Genomic DNA, 23,967 nt, shown 5'->3' with positions numbered 1-23,967 from the left:
CACAAAAAGTCAGTATTACTGTATGCTGGTTAAATAATTAAATGCCATGGACAGAAAATAAACAGATAAAGACAGGAAAAGGAGGGCTTCCCTAGTGGCTAAGTGGTGAAGAATCCTCCTGCCAATGCAGGAGACATGGATTTCATCCCTGGTGCAGGAGGATCCCACATGCTGCAGGGCAACTAAGCCCGTGCGCCACAACTACTAAGTCTGCACTCCAGGGCCCGCGTGCCGCTACCGAGTCTGCGCGCCAGGGCCCGCGTGCCGCTACCGAGTCTGCGCGCCAGGGCCCGCGTGCCGCTACCGAGTCTGCGCGCCAGGGCCCGCGTGCCGCTACCGAGTCTGCGCTCTAGAGCCTGCGTGCCGCAGCTACTAAAACGGGCATGCTCTGAAGCCCGTGATCCCCAACAAGAGATGCCACTGCAATGAGAAACCCATGCACCACAACTGGAGAATAGCTCCTGCTCCCCACAACTTGAGAAAGGCCCACAGAGCAACAAAGACACAGCACAGGCAAGAATAATTAATTATTAAAAAAAAAAAAAACTTTCACACACAAAAAAAGACAGGGAGAGAAAAGGAGCGTCGGAGGGAGAGAGCAAGAGAGACTGAGAATGGGGGAGGGCAGAAGGATAAGGCAGTAGGCATGAGATGAAAGAGGAGCTGGCTAAGGGGAAGGTGTAAGCAAGAAGGATATCATATTGTGATAATAAAAAATAATTAAAAAATAAAGTAAATTAAAATGCATAGAAGCAGTTAACAGAGGAATGCTTACTGCAGAAAATATAATCAGTCATGTGGAAATAGGCTTAAGGAATACTCCCAGGTGGCAGGGGAAAGGAACAAAGAGATGACTACAGTTATGGAAAAGAAAAAGGTGTGGAGGACGAACAGCATGGATCCACAGGTAAATGGAATCAGGTGTTCCTGCAGAAACAACCAGGGCAAATGGAAAAGCACCTATTTTGAGAGCAGAGCTCAAGACAAGCAAGTAGTAAACAGTACAAAAAAGAATTTTCAAAAGAATGAAACATAAAATCCAATATTAGAAAAATAGCCACGTGCCTCAAGTAACACAGGGTCAAATACATAAAAGCAAAAACTGCTAGAAATGAAATGAGAAATTTATAGAAATACCATTGAGGGAGGGTTTTAAAATATATTGTGTCAGTCTTTGACAGATAAAACAGGTAAAAAATATGAGTATAGATAACTTAAATAATATTATTAAAGCTAGTACCGAATACGTCTCTCTTGAAGCCTAAACTCTTCCTTAAGAGACTCACCATTTCCCTAGTATGCACAAAATTGATGATATGTTAACTTGCAAAACAGACCTCTCCACAAAATGCCCCTGAAATGGCTCAGCCTACATCTTCTGATGAAAACGTGATAGAACTAGAAATCCATGCCACAGACATAATACAGAAGATCATTGTGTGAACAAGATGGAACAGGAATCAGATGGGAGCCTTAAAGTGATGAGCCCTTGAGATTGTTTCTGCCGGGAATGGGAGGGGTTGACTAGGCATGCCCAGCAGGGTGGACAGGTGGTGTGGAGGGCCAGGTGGTGGTTGGAGGTCATGGGTGCGTCATGCGTCAAGCTCTCCACATATGATTCTTTTCTTAGATGCACTCCCGAAGCCATATATCGCTGACAGTCAGAGGTATGCAGACAGGGTGGTGTTCAAAAGACAAAATATTAAAGCCCATGGCCAGAAGTGCTTGGAGGGGCTTTCCATATTGGCAGGGTTAGGAAGAAAAGTAACATCACAGCAGCGCAATAATGGACCAGAAGAAAGGAAAGAGTTCAGGGATCAAAGGGTTTGATATGTATAAAAGAAATAGTGTAAAGGGAGCAGAGGATTAAAAGGATAAAAGGTTATTGGGGAGTTCAGAGGAAGAACCATTCCAGGTGAGACTCCAGGTGGCTGAACTGGAATGGACAGGAAGCCATAATGTAGGAAGAAGGGAGGGATTTATCACAGTTGGCTTCAGATCATCATTCTCTGACTACCTCCTCCAGGTTCATTTATATGAAAATCACTTTGGAGAGATACTCTTTTAGCCTTGAAATTGATCTTAATAGTTATGTAATTTGATCTAAATTCTCTCAAAGGAGAAAGGAAATCAACATTTGTTGAGTCTCTGCCATGTGCTTTTCACTATACTTCAACACCATTATCCTCTGTAATTAGAGGAACCATGTAATTTATTGTCCAAACTAGACTCTCTTGAGAGTAAAAGAACAACAGATAGAGACTGAGGTTGTTCTGGGTAAACTGGCATGGATGGCAGTCCTATAATTATCAGACATCCTTTTGAGTTGTATGTGACTTTATCAGCATTTCAGAGACAGGGAAACTCAGACTCAGAGAAGTCTTTTATTTATTTATTATTTTGGCTGCATTGGGTATGTATTACTGTGCACAGGTTTCTCACTGCGGTAGCCTCTTTTGTTTCAGAGCACTGACTCTAAGGCAGCTTCAATAATTGCATGCAGGCTCAGTAGCTGCAGTATATTGGCATAGTACATGTTGCTCTGTGGCATGTGGAATCTTCCCAGACCAGGGATTGAACCTGTGTCCCCTGCGTTGGAAAATGGATTCTTAACCACTGGACCACCAGGGAAGTCCTCAGAGAAGTCTTTTGACTAAAGGCACCCAGTTAGTGAGAGTCAAAGGCAGAGGCAGGATTCAGACCCAGGTGTGTGTGACTCTGAAGTCTAACTGTTGCTGACTTAGTTCCTGGTTCACCAGCATTAGCTCCCCATCATCGTTTCACTTGCCTTGGCTTGACAGGCTCCCTTCCAGACAGACACTGTGACGGTCCCAGCTGGAAGTCTGTCTCAACACAGATGATTCGATGTGTGATGACTCTGCCGATGCCAGCAGTAACAGAAAGCCAGCTGTTCTCAGAGCCTTTGGCCATGATGCACTTGAGATGCCTTAGCTCCTGCATGTGGGCTACCCAGAGACCCCAGGTTTGCTTACTTTGTAATCAGCGTCCATCAGATGAGGCCGGGGATGGCCAGTTAAGATGATGGAAGGAGATGCTGATGGATCCAGGGCTCACAAAAGTTATAGCATCAGAGAAGCTTGGGATTAGAAGAAGCAATGAGTGAATGCTGCTGCTGCTCAGTCGCTTCAGTCATTTCTCTTTGCAACCCCATGACTAGCCCGCCCGGCTCCTCTGTCCATAGGATTTTTCCCAGCAAGAATACTGGGGTGGGCTGCCATGCCCTCCTTCAGGGGATCTTGCTGACCCAGTAATTGCACCCAAGTCTCATATATAGCAGGCAGAATCTTTACCACTGAGCCACTGAGGAAGCCCATAATAAGTGAATAGGACTCAACAAGTTGCAGATCTAGGAGTAGACAGCTGAAGAAGTTTCAGCTTAAGGAAGTGTGACAGGGCAGTGGGGAGGGACTTGGGATTAACTGAAGGCCCAGTAAACTGTCATCCATCAGGTCACTGAAAGAGAAAGAGGTGGGTGGAGAGCAGGAGAGCGAAAATGGGTGGATGGCTCCGAAAGTTTCCACCCGATCAATCTCTTTGCTTCAGTCCTGCTTTGGTCCTGGGGTGTGTGCCAGGGGTGTCCAACTGGTCTCAGTAAGGCCATCCTGGGTCTGTTCACCTAGGGCTCAGCCATTCAGACCAGGATCTTTGCAGATTTGGTTGCTCTAAAAAGTCTTTGGGGAACAGGATGGGGGTCTTTGAAGGCCAAAACAGTGGGTTCTTGGCGGCTGTAAATGGACCACAACTGAATTGATTTTTTAAATTAAGTTTTAATAACACAGTTAATACAAGAATGCATTCTCTTTGTAATAATTTCAGAAAATGACAATGAAAGCTAAAGTTTCTTTTGCCCACGAACCAGGTTCCTTTACCTCTTCTACAGGTGTAGCCCTTTCTTTAAGCCAATTTTGGATTTATCCTTCTAGACTCGTTTCTATATATTTGCATTCACATGTGACCTTTATTATACTTGTCTCAAAGATTTGGAGGGCCTTGTTTGTTTAAACACAATCTCGAAATTATAGAAAAGTTGCAAGAACAGCACAAGGATTTCTGTATGCTCTTTACCTGGTTTACCATTTGTTCATGTTTTGTTTCATTTGGTTCATCAGTCTCTCTATTAAATATTTTAATATGCTTGTATATTTTTTTGTGAGCCGTCTGAAAATAAGTTGGAATCGTGGTCCCCATTTTTCCCTAAGTAATTTGGTGTATATTTCCTAAGAACACGGACATTCTCTTGCATATGTACAGTTATCCAACTCTGGAAACCTAATACTGACCCAGTGCTATCATTTAATTCATAGTCTCAATCCAGATTTCATCAGCTGAACCACTGATGTCGATCTTCAACTGAACCACTTTTTTCTTTAAACAAAGAAGTATTACATTGTAATAGTAAATCTTCATCTTGCTGATTTGTCTAACATGTTAGTATATGTAGATAGCCCAGTGTTATAGACCATATGTAATATTTCGCAGTGTGAACATGCTCTAGATTATTTACCCCTTCCCCTGCTGATGAGCATTCACGTTACTTCCTAATTTTTTTTAAAAAATTGAAATATAGTTGCTTTATAATGTTGTGTTAGTTTCTGTTGTACAGCGAAGTGAACCAACTATCCGTGTACATATACCCTCTTTTTGGATTTCCTTCCCATTCAGGTCACCACAGAGCATTAAGTAGAGTTCCCTGTGCTATACAGTAGGTTCTCATTAGGTATCTGCTTTATCCATAATAGTGCATATACGTCAATCCCAGTCTCCCAGTTCATCCCGCCCTCCCTTTCCCCCTTTCGTGTCCATGCATTTGTCCTCTACGTCTGCGTCTCTGTTTCTGCCTTGCAAACAGGTTCATCTGTACTGTTTTCTTAGATTCTGCATAGATAAATGCGTGACCATACAACACTGATTTTTCTCTTTCTGACTTGCTTCACTCTCTGTAACAGTCTGTAGGTACATCCACATCTCTCCAAATGACCCAGTTTTGTTCTTTTTTTATGACTGAGTAATATTTTGTTGTATATATGTACTGCATCTTCTTTATCCATTCATTGGTTGATAGACATTTAGATTTCTTCCATGACCTGGCTATTTTAAATACTGCTGCAGTAAACATTGGGGTGCGTGTGTTTTTTTTTTTTAATTTTTTTTCAGGGTATATGCCCAGTAGTGGGATTTCTGGGTCATATGATAATTCTATTTTTAATTTTTTAAGGAACCTTCAAACTGTTCTCCGTAGTGGCTGTATCAATTTACATTTCCTGCTTTTTATCTTTGCAAACATCCTCAAACATAACTGAATGCTAGTGGGGATTGCTTTGGATGGCTGTTCTAAGGACATTTATAGTGAGGACAAATAAAGACTCATGATGTTGAAAAAAGTACCTTCAAAAGGAGAAGTTCTTAATACAGAAAAGCTCCTGGTTCACATAGTATATTATGATGACTTTAAAGCAACACAGTTATTCAGACTTTCCAATAGTTGCTCAAAAAAAAAAGACTAGGAAAGTTCTTGGTGAAGATCAGTCCTTAGGAAGATAGTTAACAGTAGTGCTGTCTTTTATGGATTCAGCACTGTATTAGGGTATTAGGTAACTGCACCAGAATGCAGAGGCCTTGTTTGTTCTGATGGCCCTTTGGTGGAAACAGCCAGATCTTGCCCCCCAACCAGCTTCACTCCCAAGGCAAGCAATGTTCTCTTGATTGGGACACTTTTCTCCTGTGCGCTTAGCAAGCTTCCACCAGGGGGGACAGTTGCTATTTCTGCTTTGTGTGAAGCATTTTGTACCATCTGGACTGGCTGAATTTCAACAGAGATAGTAAAGAAACATTTATCAAGAAAAATCAAAGTCAGTCTCGCCAAGTGTGGTCTAGAGAGATTTGCTTTCTCGATACATATACAGCTCTCTTGCTGCTGGGAAACATGACTCTACTTTGAAAAGCTTCAGGAGGGACAGGCCTTTGGATCTTAGCCTACAGCTACTTTCAACTGCTCATGATACAGTGACTTTAGTAGCCAGAGCACTTGGAGATGTGAATACTGACAGTCCCAGAATCAATTCCACTTGGTTCCTTTTCATAGAAATTTTTGATCCCTTTGGGAGAGGATTGCATCCATGAAACTAAAAGACGCTTACTTCTTGGAAGGAAAGTTATGACTAACCTAGATAGCATAGTAAAAAGCAGAGACGTTACTTTGCCAACCAAGGTCCGTCTAGTCAAGGCTATGGTTTTTCCTATGGTCATGTATGGATGTGAGAGTTGAACTGTGAAGAAAGCTGATCGCTGAAGAATTGACGCTTTTGAACTGTGGTGCTGGAGAAGACTCTTGAGAGTCCCTTGGACTGCAAGGAGATCCAGCCAGTCCATTATAAAGGATTGATCAATCCTGGGTGTTCATTGGAAGAACTGATGCTAAAGCTGAAACTCCAATACTTTGCCCACTTCGTGCGACGAGTTGACTCTCTGGAAAAGACTCTGATGCTGGGAGGGATTGGGGGCGGGAGGAGATGGAGACGACAGAGAATGAGATGACTGGATGGCATCACTGACTCGATGGACATGAGTTTGAGTGAACTCCGGGAGTTGGTGATGGACAGGGAGGCCTGGCGTGCTGTGATTCATGGGGTCGCAAAGAGTCGGACACGACTGAGAGACTGAACTGAACTGAACTGAGACCCAAAAGAAACAAAAGTAGAAGAAAGGGTCTATAAGAGTTGGGGGAAAGATGGAGTCATGCCTCAGTTAGGATTGGAAAGTTTAGAGGAAGTAGATGGCCAGGGAGAGGTCATTCTTAGACCATTAGTTATGAGATTGCTTCAAGAATACTTGTCCTACAAAGAGTACTCTGCAGGAGCTGTGAGGTTGCATACTTACAATAGAAGAATGTTCTGGTGATTGTCCTGTGCTATCAGTTTATAAGAAAGGGGAGGGAGTGTGGTCTTTGAAGAAAGATAAGCTGTTTTCACTTGCATATGTGTTGCCAATCAACCAGACAGACAAGTTTCTGGCACTTCAGAGCCTCTCAAATCATGTTTTTATGCAGCTCACTAGGGTGATAGATGTGTCATTCCAAGATCCAAGCCTGGAAACTGGCACATGCTGTTTTCCTTGGAAGGCTCAGTGAATGAGAGAAAGTAACAGTTGGAGATTGTATATAGTCCATGGGGAAAGTGTATAGGCATATTAAGAAATTATATCATCTAGGAAAGGTTTGCCTAATGTGTGCTCTATAGACCAGCAGTGTCAGCATCACTTGGGAACTTGTTAGAGAAACAGATGAGCAGGTGTCACTGCAGACTTAATGAATCAGAATCTTACCTGTGGGAGTGGGTCATAGGAATATGCGTCTCACTGGTCATCTGGGTGACCCTTGTCCACACTAAGGGTTGGGAAGCATTCCTTTGGAAGGGTTCAAATGGGAAAGTCAGCTGCTTTATTCTCAAGAAAAAATTTGGAAATGATTAAGTCTTCATAATAAAAATAAACCAATGTAGTAAAAGAAGGCACTGAGTATTGATTATAATAACAATGAAATAGCAATAACATGAAAGTAAAAGCAATAATATAGCATTTATTGACTATTCCCTAGGTGCCAGTTTCTGTGTTAACAATGTATATTCCTTATCTGATTGCAACCTTTTAACAGCCCAATGAGGTATGTTCTTTCCATTTTACTGATCAAGAATTTGAGGTTCAAAAGTGTGAAATAACTGCTAGGCAAGATGCAGACCCTGGATTCTTATAGCCCTGTATCCACTATACTATATGACCTGGCCACTGTCTCCTTAGAAATCAACTCAACTTTGAATTTATTGTTGTTCAGTCGCTAAGTCATGTTCAACTCTTTGTGGTCCCAAAATTGCTTTGAATAACTTGGGGACAGGGGGTCAACATAAGATATTGAAGACAAGATCAACACGTTATGCTGGCACCCCTGTCCACAGTACTTAGCAGAATGCCAAACACATTGCTGCTGCTGCTAAATCGCTTCAGTCGTGTCCGACTCTGTGCGATCCCATAGATAGCAACCCGCCAGGCTCCCCCGTCCCTGGGATTCTCCAGGCAAAAACACTGGAGTGGGTTGCCAATTCCTTCTCCAATGCATGAAAGTGAAAAGTGAAAGTGAAGTCGCTCAGTCATGTCCGACTCTTCGCTACCCCATGGAGTAAGGCCCACCAGACTCCTCCATCCATGGGATTTTCCAGGCAAGAGTACTGTAGTGGCTTGCCATTGCCTTCTCCGGCCAAGCACATTAGGGACCTGCTTATTGAACTGAACCAAATCAAAGAGGAAAAATTCTTACTTTTGGTACAAAAATGAGGTACAACTTGCAAGATGACATGGAATAGGAATTCAGCCTGTGGATAAGTGGAAGAAGGGGCCATGGGCTAGAGTGCAGAATCGTGTCAGTGAAGAATAAGTTGTAGCTTGCCTCCTGGGGTCCCTTGTCACTCCTCTGACAGTCCACTCAGCCCTTTCTTCATTCCCTTTATTCAGTCTCAACCCTTCACTAGCTATATGATCTTAGGCAAGTCAGCCCCCCACCACTCCATCCCACGCAGTGCTTGGTTGTCAGATAAAATGAAAGGAAAGAGGAGCAAGGGAGTTGAGATTAATTTTGGGGAGTGAATATAATGCCCCCAAAACTTTAAGCTGGGGGTGAATGGAATAAAGACACGAGGGAATGAGGAGAAAGAGAAAATGTATTGGGCTCAATAGATTGATTGATGATGAAAGATTTGTAGCAGTGGGGTACTAGAGTTAATGAACTGGAGAATGGGAAGTAGCATAGATTGTGGGATACATGAAGCTGAGTTTAAGGAAGTAGTGTAACTTCTGGATGATAAGCACCAGGAAGGGGGTGACTGTGATGAGGTGGAAGCAGAGGTTGCAGGGAGTGAAGGGGATGCTTTATTCTTTACTTTTCTGTTAACTTGTTACACTTATGAAACACTTAGGACAAATATTGAATGATGGCAGTGATAATGGGTATCTTTGACATATTCCTGACCTTAATGAGATTGCATTTACCATTAACTTTGGTGCTATTATTTCAGATGTCCTTTAGCCTGTGGAGGTTTCCTGTTCTTTCTAGCTAATTGCAATGATCCTATGGTTTTCTCCTTTGACCTATAATTGTGATGAATATTTTAATAATAGATTTCTGAAGTTGAGCCATCTTTGCATTCTGGGTAGGAGTCACTGTTTATTAGCCTTTTAGCAGACAGTTTGATTCAGTCTGCTAATATCAATATATTACTTTGGGTTTTCCTATCATAAATGAGATGGTTGGCACTGTATCCTCAAGATCTAGACAGTTTTCATTTTCTTATCTCCTTCCCTTGGCCATCTATGTTACTGGTTTTTGAACTGACTCCTAGTTAACTTCTTCCCATTTCTCCAGACTGATGTCTTATGCTACCGCATCCTTCCTCTTCTCAGTTGCATCCCAGACTGTTGACCTTCTTCTTCCTTTCCCTGCTAAATCTCCTTTACCCAGGCTGTTCTTGGGCACAGGTAGAGCCTAGCTGAAATGCTGCTATTTTTCCAGCCCTCTCTCCCTGGGCTGTCTAGGCGCTAGTTAATGGGTGCTGACTGGATAATAGGTCATTTTGGTTTAGAGGGCAATTCTTTCTCTTTTATTAATAGCTTTTACTTTTTTATTAATTACCTTTTTTATTGGAGTGTAGTTGCTTTGTAATATTGTATTAGCTTCTACTGCATAGCAAAATGAATCAGCTATACATATACATATATCCCCTCCCTCTTGGATTTCCCTCTTATTTAGTTCACCATGGTGCATTAAGTAAAGTTCCCTGTGCTGTACTGTATATTCACATCAGTTGTCTATTTTTCTTTTTGAATTGAGATAAAATGCCCCATTAACCATTTTTAAGTGTATAGTGACATTTACTGCATTAACAGTTTTGGGCAACCATTGTTTATATTTAGTTCCAAGGAATTTTGTCACCTGTAAAAGAAACCCCATAACCATTAGGTAGTAACCCGTATTCCACCTACCACCAGCTCCTGGAAGCTGCTAGTCTGCTGTCTCTTTGGATATTTCATATAAATGGAATCATAGAATACGTAAATTTTTATGTCAGAGTATACACATGTTCATAGCAGCACCTTTTACAATAGTCAAAAATTGATCAACTGATGAATGGATAAACAAAATTTGATATATTCATGCAAGCCGATATTCAGTTCAGTCACTCAGAGAGTTCATATCCAACTCTCTGAGACCCCATGAACCACAGCACACTAGGCCTCCCTGTCCATCATCACCAACTCCCGGAGTTTACCCAAACCCATGTCCATCGAGTCAGTAATGCCATCCCACCATCTTATCCTCTGTAGTCCCCTTTTCCTCCTGCCCTCAATCTTTCCCAGCATCAGGATCTTTTCAAATGAGTCAGCTCTCTGCATCAGGAGGCCAAAGTACTGGAGCTTCAGCTTCAACATCAGTCCTTCCAGTGACCACCCAGGACTGATCTCCTTTAAGATGGATTGGTTGGATCTTCTTGCAGTTCAAGGGACTCTCAAGAGTCTTCTATTCAACCATAAATGAAGTACAATATGTATGAACCTAGAAAGGATTAAGCTAAATGGAAGAAGCTAATTTTTCTTGGAGACCTTTTGGAAAATAAACTTAGAGAATTTATGGTTAATATAGAGGAAGGGCGGTATGAAAGTCAGAAATCAATTTTAAACCAACATAGAGTCTACATCTTTTCAGTTTATCTTACTTCATACGCTTCTTAGCTGTTGGTGTTAATAAGCGAAGATTCCCATTAAATAAATGTGATGCCAGGAAACCTTTTCACAGGTTCTACAATCATCACTGGTTGGCACTTTAACATTTGGGAGTTCAGTTCAGTTCAGTCGCTCAGTCGTGTCTGACTCTCTGCGACCCCATGAACTGCAGCACACCAGGCCTCCCTGTCCATCACCAACTGCCAGAGTCTACCCAGACCCGTGTCCATTGAGTCGGTGATGCCATCCAACCATCTCATCCTCTGTTGTCCCCTTCTCCTCCTGCCCTCAATCTTTCCCAGCATCAGGGTCTTTTCCAATGAGTCAGCTCTCCGCATCAGGTGGCCAAAGTATTGGAGTTTCAGCTTCAACATCAGTCCTTCCAATGAACGCTCAGGACCAATCTCCTTTAGAATGGACAAGTTGGATCTCCTTGCAGTCCAAGGGACTCTCAAGAGTCTTCTCCAACACCACAGTTCAAAAGCATAAATTCTTTGAACTCAGCTTTCTTTATAGTTAGTAATGCTAAAACTGGTTGGTTTGTTTGTTTTCTTTCTGTTTTTAGTAAGAGATGCTAAAAACCTTGTACCTATGGATCCTAATGGCTTGTCAGATCCTTACGTGAAACTGAAACTGATCCCTGATCCCAAGAGTGAGAGCAAGCAGAAGACCAAGACGATCAAGTGCTCCCTCAACCCCGAGTGGAATGAGACATTTAGATTGTAAGTTAAACTTATTGCATCCCAGCCTGGACGGCAAGGTTGGGTCGTGGGCCACCTGAGGTTGGGACGGTCCTCTACCAGCTTGTCTTTCCTTCCCTCCTTCCTGGCCTCCTTCTCTCCCTCCCTTTCTCCCTTCCTCTCTTCCTTTCTTCTTTCCTTCCTCTCCACCTGCAGTTTTGCACTGCAAGCCAAGTTAAAATTGGGACTTTTTTTCATATACAGTATCGAGAATGTCTCTGATGTGGGGGAGTGGAAAATACTGTGATGTGTTGCTAGGTGAAGCCAAATTGTGGGAGTTGCTCTGGGTCTCAGCAAACATAGAATGCAGCCCATAGGGTGTGGGGGTGACCTTCTCAGGGCTGTGTGTGTGGATGATGCTGGGCCAGTCGCCAGCCACCTGCCGGGAGCTCCTTGCTAGCTGCCATGCAGGGTCTTCCCTGGCTAGTGCTCCAAGAACATGGCATCACTTTTTGATGCATCTGAGCTAACAGTTATGAGATACATCAGCCGCTAGTTACTGAGCATCTGCTGTATATAATAAGCACTGTATTAAGTGATCTGGCTTCACTAGTCATTTCATCCCCATGTTACCAATGGGGCTTAAAGAGGCTAAAGAACAGGCCAGTATCCCACAACAAGAACAGGGTAGGATGGGATTCAGTGACAGTCCAACTCCAGGGAAAAGTGAATATGTTAGTTGCTCAGTTGTGTCCAACTCTTTGTGACCCCGTGGACTGTATCCTGCCAGGTTCCTCTGTCCATGGAACTTCCCAGGTAAGAATACTGGAGTGGGTAGCCTTTCCCTTCTCCGGGAGATCTTCCTGACCCAGGGACAGAACCCAAGTCTCCTGCATTGCAGGTAAATTCTTTACTGTCTGAGCCACCAGGGAAGCCCTCCAACTTCAGGGATCACGGGCCAAAAGCATGACTTCTTGCAGTGGCCATTTCCTCCTTCCCCTCTCAGAGCAAAACTGGGGGCTCATCTCAGCCTCCATCAAGGACATGCCCTAGAATAATTTCCCTCAGACTGGCCCCAGCAAGGCTCTTTCCTTCATACGTTTCCTCAGCCTCATCATCAACCTGCCTGTGTGCAAACACTCACATAATTACAGGACTGGCATTCATAGTTCTTAGAGTGACTGTGTCAATAGGATTTCCTGAACATCTGGAGCCTGGACATACGGCAGTGCAAGTGGTTAGAATTGCCTGGTCAGAGCTGGCCTGGGTCCTCTTCCTGTTTAACCACAGGCTGTGAAACAGAAAAGCTCTGCCTCCCTGGGGAGCTTGCCCGGGATGAAAACTGAATCTGTTTCTTGCAACAGCTTGTAATCTTTAAACATTGCTACCTTCAGGCTCTGTCCTCTTGTACATTTCATCTGCTTGAGAAATCACTGTAACTTCCACTGACTTTTTTTTTTCCCTCCTTGCAGCCAGCTGAAAGAATCGGACAAAGACAGGAGACTGTCTGTAGAGATTTGGGATTGGGATCTGACCAGCAGGAATGACTTCATGGGATCTTTGTCATTTGGGATTTCTGAACTGCAGAAAGCTGGTGTTGACGGCTGGTAAGGAAACTTTCACTTTGAGAGAAACAGTACAGCTTGATCCGTCGAAACCTGACATCAAGAATGGTTCCCTTTTTCTCCTAAAGACTAAAGCAGAATCACAAATGAAAGCTGGTAGATTGGCTTTGCCACATAGATAACATTTTATTTAGTCCTCATGCAAAAATTCCATGGACAGAGAAGCCTGGTAAGCCACAGTTCATGGGGTCACAAAGAGTCGGACACAACTGAGCAACTTCACTTTCCTAGACTTTTCCATGCAAAAAAAAAAGGAAAGAATCAGTTGTTGGTATTTTCAAACTCAGGAAATTTCCAATAAAAGTTCGGGCCTACAGGGTAACAAATGAGAACAGCTGAGTAGTTAATACTGACTTCTGACAGGATGTGTTGGTGGTGGTGGTCTAGTTGGCTAAGTTGTGTCTACCTCTTGTGACCCAGTGGACTGTAGCCCACCAGGCTCCTCTATCTATGAGATGTTTCAGGCAAGAACACTGGAGTGGGTTGCCATTTCCTATTCCACAGGATCTTCTTGGCCCAGGGATTGAACCCAGGTCTCCTACATTGCAGGCAGATTCTTTACTGATGGAGCAACCAGGGAAGCCCATTTGCTGGAGTCCTCATTGGTCCCTATTGTTTTACATCTGTCCCATTTTACACAACTGTATGACTTAAGAGGCCCCATGAGCACTAAAATGGCTCTCACACTTTACTTAAAAGGTATGTTTAACTCACTGTTAGATTTTGCCTCCTTAAGAAGATGCCTCTCCATTGGGACTGCTTACCAAGCCTGGCCACCACAGTGCTGGGGGGTTACTGTCACGCATGCTAAGTTGCTTCAGTTCTTTCTGACTCTTTGTGACCTTGTGGACCCGCCAGGCTCCTCTGTCCATGGGGATTCTCCAGACAAGAGTACTGGAATGGGTTGTCATGCCCTCCTCTGGGGGATCTTCCTGACCCAGGAATCGAACCCACATCTGTTATATCTCCTGCATTGTCAGGTGGGTTCTTTACCACCAGCACCACCTGGGAAGTACTGGTTACTTTCACAGTCAACTGCAGTATCTCCCTTATTGCTTCTAATAGCAACAAAATTTTTGCCCATTGTTCCCAGTGAAGAGGCTAGATAGGTCCTCTTTGGTAACTGTTTCTTTCCCAGTTATCTGAGCAGAGGAGTCAGAAGAGATGGTCCACCTTGGCACTAGAACTATGGGAGAAGTAGTAATTTGGCAGGGGTGGGGAGGGTGCTCCTGTCTCTTTAAGAGAAATTGTCTCATTTCTGAATGGTCCTTGCTCTGGACTTTTTCAGTTATAAGTGAAAGACAATCAGAATCAGACTGGTTTAGTAAGAAAGAGAAGGGATCATCAGGACCTCACAGGGGCCCGCACGTCCGCCTTACAACTTCCTTGTCTCTCTTCCACGTTTATCATAGGCATTTATTCATTTTATTTATTTGTGCTCACTCCATCCTAGTCATTAGAAATACATCAAGTATAAGACAGACATGCCCTCGTGAAACTTAGCTTCTAGAAAAGAATGAGAAACCTTGAAGAAGAAATTACACAAACAACTAATCAGTGACAGCATGGTGAGAGAAGTGGAAGAATGCAGAAGCTGAGACCATAAAAAAGGTGTGCTGAAAAGTTCACTTGTACCCTTTTGGGGGAACTTATCTACAAAACAGAGATAGTTACAGAAGCAGAAAACAAACTTACGGTTACTGGGGGTGAGGAGGGAGGATAGAAGGGATAAATTGGGAGATTGGGATTGATATAGACACATTGCTGCTGCTGCTAAGTCGCTTCAGTCGTGTCCGACTCTGTGCGACCCCATAGACGGCAGCCCACCAGGCTCCCCCGTGCCTGGGATTCTCCAGGCAAGAACACTGGAGTGGGTTGCCATTGCCTTCTCCAATGTGTGAAAGTGAAGTCACTCAGTCGTGTCCAACTCTTAGCAACCCTATGGACTGCAGCCCACCAGGCTCCTCTGTCCATGGGATTTTCCAGGCAAGAGTACTGGAATGGGGTGCCATTGCCTTCTCCGATAGACACACTACTGTATATAAAATGGGGCTTCCCAGGTGACTCGGTGGTGAAGAATCTGCCTGCCAATACAGGAGACATAGATTTGATATCTGGGTCAAGAAGATACCCTGGAGAAGAAAATGGCAACCCACTCCAGTATTCTTGTATGGAAAATCCAGTATTCTTGTCTGGAAAATCCCATGGACAGAGGAGCCTGGTAGGCTACAGTCCATGGGGTCACAAAGTCAGACATGAAAGAGCAGGCATGCACATTCTATATATAAAATAGATAACTATTGATAATAAGTACCTACTGTATAGCACAAGGAAGTCTACTCAGTGTTCTGCAATGACCTATATGGAAAAAGAATCTAAAAAAGAGTGGATATAGGTATATGTATAATTAATTCACTTTGCTGTACAGCAGAAACTAATACAACATTATAAATTAACTATACTCCAATAAAATTTTTTAAAAAATATTTAAAAAGAAGTGTGCTAAAGCCCAATCACAAAAGTTAAAGACATAATTCTCATAAAAAAAGATAATGAGCATTTGTTAAAGTTTTCCTTAGCTCATGAGTGAGGAAGCTGGGAAGATGAATGCCTGATTCCATAGGTTTGAGGAATTTTTGTCAGGCTTCCCTGGTGGCTCAGATGGTAAAGAATGGGTTTGATCTCTGGACCAGGAACATCCCCTGGAGAAGGGAATGGCTACCCAGTATTCTTGCCTGGAGAATTCCACGGGCAGAGGAGCCTGGTGGGCTATAGTCCATGGATCACAAAGAGTTGGACACAACTAAGCAACTAACACTTTCACTTACACTTTCAGACAAAGGAATGCTGAAATAACTTGGCTAAGTTAGATGTAAAACTGGCTGCTGTTAAACAGGGCAGTAAAATCACAATTTTGGAGGTTATTGTATCTACCAGACTGAAGAACAAAATCTCACCTTGGATTTCTAAAAGTTGACATCTGTCTTTGCAGACTTGGGAGACCATCTGTATCTTACTGGATTGTGAATAATAAATAATAGAACCAAGAGGAAGGAGATAACTAATTAGAAAATGCTCAAGCATGACATTAAAAGGTCACACCATCATCCTTTTGCCTTTTCCTCAAGTTCTGGATGATTTTTCTTGACATCTGGTTTATTTGACTTTGCTGGCTCTCAGTGTTGCTACTCAGATTGCTTGTTCCTTCCTCTTTAAATCAAGTGTAAAGAGGTTAAACAGAAAAAATGCCTGATCCCTGGGGGTATAAATGAGACAGGAGAGAACATAATAATAATAATTATGATAACAATAGCTGCCTCTTATTGACTCTTTCTAGTTCCAGGCTCTGGGCTGATCTCTTCCCAGGTGTCCTGAAGTCATACATTGATACAGCGTTAGTCAGATGCGTGGAAAAAATATAGCTGCTTTATTTTCTATAATGGACCTAGACTTTCTTATGTGGTTTTGTGACCTCCTGGCGGCCAAGGGGAAGGGAACCTTCACTGCACATGATGGCTTCTGGGCTTCATTGCTGCAAGGTGGTCAACGCTGCCTGGTCCCTGAACCAGCACCCATAGAGGAAGGACAGTTCTTCCCCCAACCCCTCAGCTGTGGGGGCATCCTCCTGGCTTTATGCTGGAGTCCAAGGTCCTCAGCTGTTGTCTCTGATTGTGAGGTCCCTTCGCAGTGCCTGCCCCCTTCGTCCCACCCCGCGGGCCACTGCCAGCCCCGACCCTGATCAGCGCTTCTGTGGCCTCTCATTTTTTGAGTCTCCTGCGTGGAGATCCAGGAGCTCCATCTCAGAGCCCTCTGTCTCTCCCTGTGCAGCTGCTGCTATGCTGTGGCCCTCCGTGCAGCTCTCTGCCCAGGGCTCTGGAGGCAGGGGGCCCAAGCCCTCTGCTTTCACCCCATCCTCCCCTGTCTCCTTCGTGTGGTTCTCCAGGCCCCTAAGGGCAGGACTGTCTCCCACAAGGGCCACACCCTTCTTCCTGGGCCAGCGCCTGCCATGTCTCCTCCCCTGAAGCAAATGGCAGAGTGTAGAGAGGACAGAATGGCTTGATAAGGGACGGGCCACCAGGAATAAGTCCACATATGACTGCATTTACACTTCCATCAGCCTATAATTCTCCCAGCAGTTCTGGGCGGAACATTGTTCCCTGGATCAGAGTAGCTGATCAGTGGGTGAGGCTCACACAGCACATAAGTGACAGTGCTGGAGATCAGGTCCAGGTCTGTGTGATGCCAGTATCTAAGCACCTACACATCCCATTCTACCCCCTGCTATGGTGGAGGTCTAGAAGGCAGACTGGAAGCTTGGCTCTTCTGACCAGTTAGATTCCTTGTGACCTCAGACTTCACCGCCTGTGCCATAGCCTTCTTAGCAGGTCTGATTCCCTTCATCAGGCGTAATTATAGCAACCCGCTTCCATCCATCTCTTGGAATAGTTGCAAGTTGATGAAATAATAGTAGGAACTTCGGCAAAAATAAAAGCCCTCTTTAGATGCTGTAGATAAAAGTCCTCTTCGCATTGAGGGCCAAGACATCTATGATGCTGTCTTACCTTGAAATATACCAAATGCTAGAAATTTGGGTTCTTGACCCAGGATTTTTTAACAGATATATTTTTTAAAACATTCATTTGGCTGCATCGGGTCTTGGTTGCATCATGCGGGATCCTTCATTGTGGCACACGGACTCTCTAGTTGGGGTGCATGGGCTTAGTTGCTCCACAGCGTGTGGGATCTTAGTTCCCCGGCCAGGGATTGAACCCACACCCCCTGCATTGCAAGATGGATTCTAAACCACCAGACCACCAGGGAAGTCCCGACCCAGGAATTCTTTTAATCCTGTGTGATCTAGGGTGTGTCCCATTCCCTCTGTGAGACTCAGCGTGCCCCTCTGGAAGGGGACCAGCTCTCCCTGCTCTTCTGCGGTTCTCCTTTAAGGCCGCCTGGCAGAAACAGCCGGGAAAGCGTCCAGATGTGCCGCACCAGCCCCGGGCCCCCATCTGCTGCTCTGCTGCCAGTTCTGTGTCTGTTGTCAAACCCTCTCCTTTGTTTCTAATTTTGTGTCTTTATACTGTGTTCTTTCTTTCCCCTTGTTTTTTCAGAAGTTTATGTGTTTCACTGTTGTTGTTTTTTTTCTTTCTTCAAAGAGTCTGGGATTTGTATATCAGTTCTGTGTTTCTGTTTTCTCCTTTTCCGTAGGTTTGTTTTGTGGTTGTCTTTGAATTTCAGTTGAATATTTGGCTACTTTATTTTTTTCTCTCTTAACTTACTCTGCTCTTTAAAAATAACACGCAAGCATTGGCGGGAACAAAAATTTCTGTTTTGATACATTGCATTTGAGCTTTTGTGGCTTACTCAAAGTCTGCAGTTGTATTTTTAATTTTCTTTATAACATGCTTTTCCTTAGTCGTGTTTTATAGCCTGTGGTCTTAAATTTTGTTTACCTTTTTATTACTAATTTTCAGTGACAGTTTTCGTGCTTTATAGCTAGACAATATGGCCTGTGCATTTTTCATGTTTTCCTTGCCATTTTTTTTTTTTTTCAATTTAGCTTAGTTAGTGTATGGTCAGTGTTGCTAATCGTTCTGTGTACATTTCAATAGAAAGGTGATATTTACTGTTCGCAATCATGGACAACATCTTTTTAGTAGCTTCACATAGTCCATTCTTATAGCCATGCCTCAACTTACATAATAATTTTATAAGATGTGCAATGTTTACCTATATAAATAATTCTACAGTAAGCATACGTATAGTGAAACCTTTGCTTTAAATATTTCAGTTGCTAAGTCGTGTCTGACTCTTGTGATCCCATGGACTGTCCATGGGATTTTCTAGGCAAGAACACTGGAATGGGTTGCCATTTCCTTCTCAAGGGGATCTTCCCGATGCAGGGATCAAACCTGTGTCTTCTGCATTAGCAGGCAGATTCTTTATCACTGAACCACCCGGGAAGCCCTTGCTTTAATTATTTCCTAATAAATTTTTAAGCCTGGAATCAATAGCTTTGAGGATATATACATTATTAAAGTATTTACCATATTGTTCTATCATTTTTTTCAATCAATTTACATTCTCACCAGTGCCGTGTGAGACTTTTCATTTCACCCACGCTTGTCAACATCTGGTATTATAAATTTCAAAGATGATGCAGAAGCTATACATATTTTGTTACTATACATATTTTGTTAAATATGTATATATATTTAGATAATATACATGCATAATGTGATATACATTTTATATATACTTTTATAATATATTTATTATTTACATACATTTGTTACTAATTCTGTTGAATGCTTTCATTTGTATATTGCCTTTTTTTTGTTTTCATAAGTGACTCTGTACTGTGTTTTGCCTATCATTTTCTTACTAATTTAGAAGTTTTTATATAAGAGGGATAATACTGTCTTTGCTGAAATATATGTTGCAATATTCCCTTCTTTCATGTTGTATGTTAATTTTGGTAATATGCATTTTTTTCTTAGTGGTATATAAAACATTCCATTCAAATCTAATTAGCATAATAAATATCAAGCCAGCTGCCAGGAAAAGTTCTCAAATTTGTCCTCTAATGCCCTAATTGTTTACTGGATTATCCATCCTAGTGTTCACTATCTCCAATGGATTTTAAAACTTAGTAATCATATATATATTTTTTCTGAAAGTAGTTTTTCCTAAGTTCAAATTGTTCCTGCTTCACAGATGCATTCACCTCTTGGAACTCACTGAAAATATGAGTTAGATATTTTTTTGAATTTTGTTTCTTTTGACACTGTTTCTATTTCATGGAAGCTGGATTCCTCATTGTTTCTCTTTATTTGAGTGAGGTTCTTCATGTGCCCTCTGTATAGAATGGTGAACATAGAAATGTGAGTGTGTGTGTACGTGGTAGTCGCTCAGTCATGTCCGACTCTTTGTGAACCCATGGACTGTAACCCTCCAGGCTCCTCTGTCCATGGCATTCATCAGGCAAGAATTCTGGAGTGGGTTGCTGTGCCCTTCTCCAGGGGATCTTCCCGACCCAGGGAATGAACCTAGTTCTCTTTCATTTGAGGCAGATTCTTTACCATCTGAGGTACCAGGGAAGCCCAAGAAACCTGAGTGTCCTGTTCTAATCTATCATATCCAGATGAAGGGACAAAGAAGTCTTTTGTATTTTTGAAATTCTTCTTTGTCAGGTCTGGGGTCCAGGTCCTGTAGATACTGGGGGGAGGGCTATGGCCTGAGACAGCTGCACAGCAGGCAGCCCTGCTACCTGATGGTGGGGCGTCTTCTGCCTGCTGGGTTTGTGCATCTCAAAGCTGAAAGGGATCCCTGTTCCTCATATCTAATGGGTTTACTGTCAATATCCAGAGGCCAGAATGACAGCGTACTTTCCACAGCGAATGTGAGAGGTGGGGGGGCGCCTGCTCTGACCAATGCCCCAGGCGCTGGTGTGTCCTGTACCTCCTGCATATGGATCAAAATTGGTGACCCTCATCCTATCTCTGATGGTCTGATCCAGGCTTGCTGGTAGGGTCCTGTGAGGTTCCCATTGACTGATCACAGCTGGTCAATCCCCCTTAATGTATATCTTCCAAAATACTTTCTACCCCAAACAGATTAGGTAGTGCATGGTTGAGGTGTTGGCCATATAAAACCATAACTAGATAAAGCTATTCTTCTGTTGGTGTTGCTTCAGTTCTTGAGTTTACTGCAGAGAAAGTCTCAGAGGGCCCTGATGTATCCTCAGTTCAGTTCAGTTCAGTCGCTCAGTCGTGTCCGACTCTCCGCGACCCCATGAATCACAGCCTAAATGCGCTTTAACCCTTGCTGTTTGCTGAGCTCCCATTTTAACAAAGTAGGGGGGCAGGCGTTAGTCTCAGAGCCTTTGGTAAGCAATACCATCTACTTGGTTTTATTTATTTTTTTTCACTTTTTGTTAAAGTATTGTTGCTTTACAATGTTTTGTCATTTCCGGCCGTACAGCAAAATTAATCAGCCAAACATATGAGTAACTTTGATTTGCATGTGTTTAATTTTTCACAGATATGTATTTTCTGCTTAACAAATGATATTGATTTTCTTTACAAGGAAGAGATATAGAGTGTCCTTTTAAAGTGAGTTTATTATTTAAAAAAGAGATGATTAAATGAAAACATTAAGTTGATAATAACGTCCAGATTTAGCAAAATCCACAAAGGTGGATGAAGTTTGCCAAAGACTGCTCTATGCTGTCTTACTGGTACTTTAATTTGTGGAACTTCCTGGAAGTCCCTGCTTTGTGGATAGCACCCTTCTTGATTTCCAGCGAAGATACAGATGTTCTCTTATTTTTATATTTCTTTGGGTAATTTTAGTGAAAGTTTGGAAGATGAGCATTGACTATTAAATGTGGAGGCGTCCGGGCTCAAACTGGCATCTTGGCTTTGAGTCACCTATCTGTCTATTTTTAGAAGCTGCCGAGGAAGATTTGTGAATGGAGAAAAACATTGTGATGAAAACTGTAAATTTTGCTTAGGAAGTCTTTGGGAGTGAGGAATTTGGGGTTCTTTTTTTGCCCAGTGACTTAATTGTCTTTGGAACGTCCGTTTTCCTTCCTGTCACTCATCTCAGTCTGACTAGATGAAAATATCTTTGTGATCTAGAAACAAATTGAAACCATCTTGTTTATTATAATAATATGAATAACAGTAACAATGATGATGATGCCTTTTATTAAACACTTGCTAAATGCCAGATTTTATTTTCTTGGACTCCAAAATCGCTCCAGATGGTGACTGCAGCCATGAAATTAAAAGACACTTGTTCCTTGGAAGAAAAGCTATGGCCAATCTAGACAGCATATTGAAAAGCAGAGACATTACTTTGCCAACAAAGGTCTATATAGTCAAAGCTATGATTTTTGCAGTAGTCACATATGGATTCGAAAGTTGGACCATAAAGAAGGCTGAGCACTGAAGAATTGATGCTTTTGAACTGTGATGTTGGAGAAGACTCTTGAGAGTCCCCTAGACTGCAGGGAGAGCCAACCAGTCCATCCTAAAGGAAATCAGTCCTGAATATTCATTGAAAAGACTGATGCTGAAGCTGAAGCTCCAGTACTTTGACTACCTGATGTGAAGAGCCGATTCTGATGCCGTTGAAGATTGAAGGCAGAAGGAGAAGGGATGACAGAGAACGAGATGGTTGGATGGCATTACCGACTCAATGGACATGAGTTTGAGCAAGCTCCAGGAAATGATGAAGGACAGAGAAGCCTTGCGTGCTGCAGTCCATGCGGTCAGGAGGAGACGGACATGACTGAGCAACAGCAAAATGCCAGCCACCAGGCTTATCATCCTACATACATTATCACGTGTCAACTTCACCATAATCCTATGGAAAAGGCTTTTATTCCTGTTTAGTCTAGATGAGAAGAATCAAGGCCCAAGGGATCTTCCTGGCTTATTCAGTTACCCAAAGAGGCAAGGGAAGAGGTGAAATTTGGACTCAGGCATGGTTTGACTCCAGGACTTGTGTACTTTCTCAGGAAGTACAGACACTTTGGGAAGGTGTCTGTGTAGAAAAACAGCATCATTGAGTTAAGTCCATAGTCTTCCAAGCACTGCTGAACGCTGAGTGGCAAGGTGGCAGTGTGTCACAGTGAAGGGGGGAGAAATGCTGGGACAGCGTGATACAGTGGGAGAGCCTCAGCCTTCTTTCAGAATCAGAAAGCACTTTGTTGTGTTCAGTCACTAAGTCGTGTCCGATTCTTTACGACCTCATGAATTGCAGCATGCCAGGCTTCTCTGCTTCACTATCTCCTGAAATTTGCTCAAACTCATGTCCATTGAGTTGGTGATGCTATCTAGCCATCTCAACTTCTCTTCTTGCCCTCAATCTTTCCCAGCATCAGGGTCTTTCCTAATGAGTGGGCTCTTCGCATTAGGCTGCTGAGGTATTGGAGCTTCAGCATCAGTCCTTCCAGTGAATATTCAGTGTTGATTTCCTTTAGGATTGATTGGTTTGATCTCCTTGCTGTCCAAGGGACTCTCAGGAGTCTTCTCCAGCACCACAATTCAAAAGCATCAGTTCTTCGACACTCAGCCTTCTTTATGGTCCAACTCTAACGTCTGTTAATGGGCCCCCCAAATTGGATAGAAACAAGTATTATAACCAAGAAAATCCTGTATGTCTATGTGTGTGTACAGGCTGACAAAGAACTTTGCATTCTATAAACATATTTTTTTCTGATGTCTTTCTGATGGTTATAAAAATATGATTGAGGGAAGAGATAGGGAGTGTGTTACTGACATGTAAATACTGTTATATTTAAAATGGATAATCAACAGAGTCCTACTGTATAGCACAGGGAACTTTGCCCAGTGTTATGTGGCAGCCTGGATGGGAGGGGAGTTGGAGGGAGAATGGACACATGTATGTATATACATATATATTTATATGGCTGGGTCCCTTTTCCATCCACCTGAAACTATTACAACATTGTTAATTGGCTATACTCCAATATAAAACAAAAAGTTAAAAAGAAAAGCAAACCTCTTCCTGGAAAACCAATGGGGAATTAGAGTTTTTTGCATATGAGCCACCTGTTCTCCTTGTGTGGCCCTGTAGTAAACCTTTCTCTGCTCCAAACAAAAGTTTCTCTGCTCCAATATATATATATATACATCGGAGAAGCCAATGGCAACCCACTCCAGTACTTTTGCCTGGAAGATCCCATGCACAGAGAAGCCTGGTAGGCTACAGTCCATGGGGTCGCGAAGAGTCGGACACGACTGAGCGACTTCACTTTCACTTTTCACTTTCACACACTGGAGAAGGAAATGGCAACCCACTCCAGTATTCTTGCCTGAAGAATCCCAGGGATGGCAGAGCCTGGTGGG

The 23,967-nt window shown here is 42.9% G+C and overlaps 1 protein-coding gene across 3 annotated transcripts in view; it reads left to right on the top strand.

The window, feature by feature from the left end:
• The window catches only part of PRKCB (protein kinase C beta), a 381,063-nt gene that overhangs the window by 254,221 nt on the left and 102,875 nt on the right, over positions 1-23,967 (top strand). For all 3 annotated transcript variants that reach the window (XM_088833029.1, XM_088833028.1, XM_088833030.1), the window contains 2 exons: positions 11,348-11,504; positions 12,935-13,069. In XM_088833029.1, coding sequence (XP_088689155.1) covers positions 11,348-11,504; positions 12,935-13,069 — 292 coding nt within the window. The remainder of the gene's footprint in view (positions 1-11,347; positions 11,505-12,934; positions 13,070-23,967) is intronic.

The sequence above is a fragment of the Moschus berezovskii genome, chromosome 27 (genome assembly GCF_049115385.1).
Source record: "Moschus berezovskii isolate FMDL1 chromosome 27, NW_MosBer_1.0, whole genome shotgun sequence".
NCBI classification, from domain to species: Eukaryota; Metazoa; Chordata; class Mammalia; order Artiodactyla; family Moschidae; genus Moschus; species Moschus berezovskii.
The sequence above is the reverse complement of the archived record's forward strand: the minus strand, read 5'-3'. Positions and strand labels throughout refer to the sequence as shown.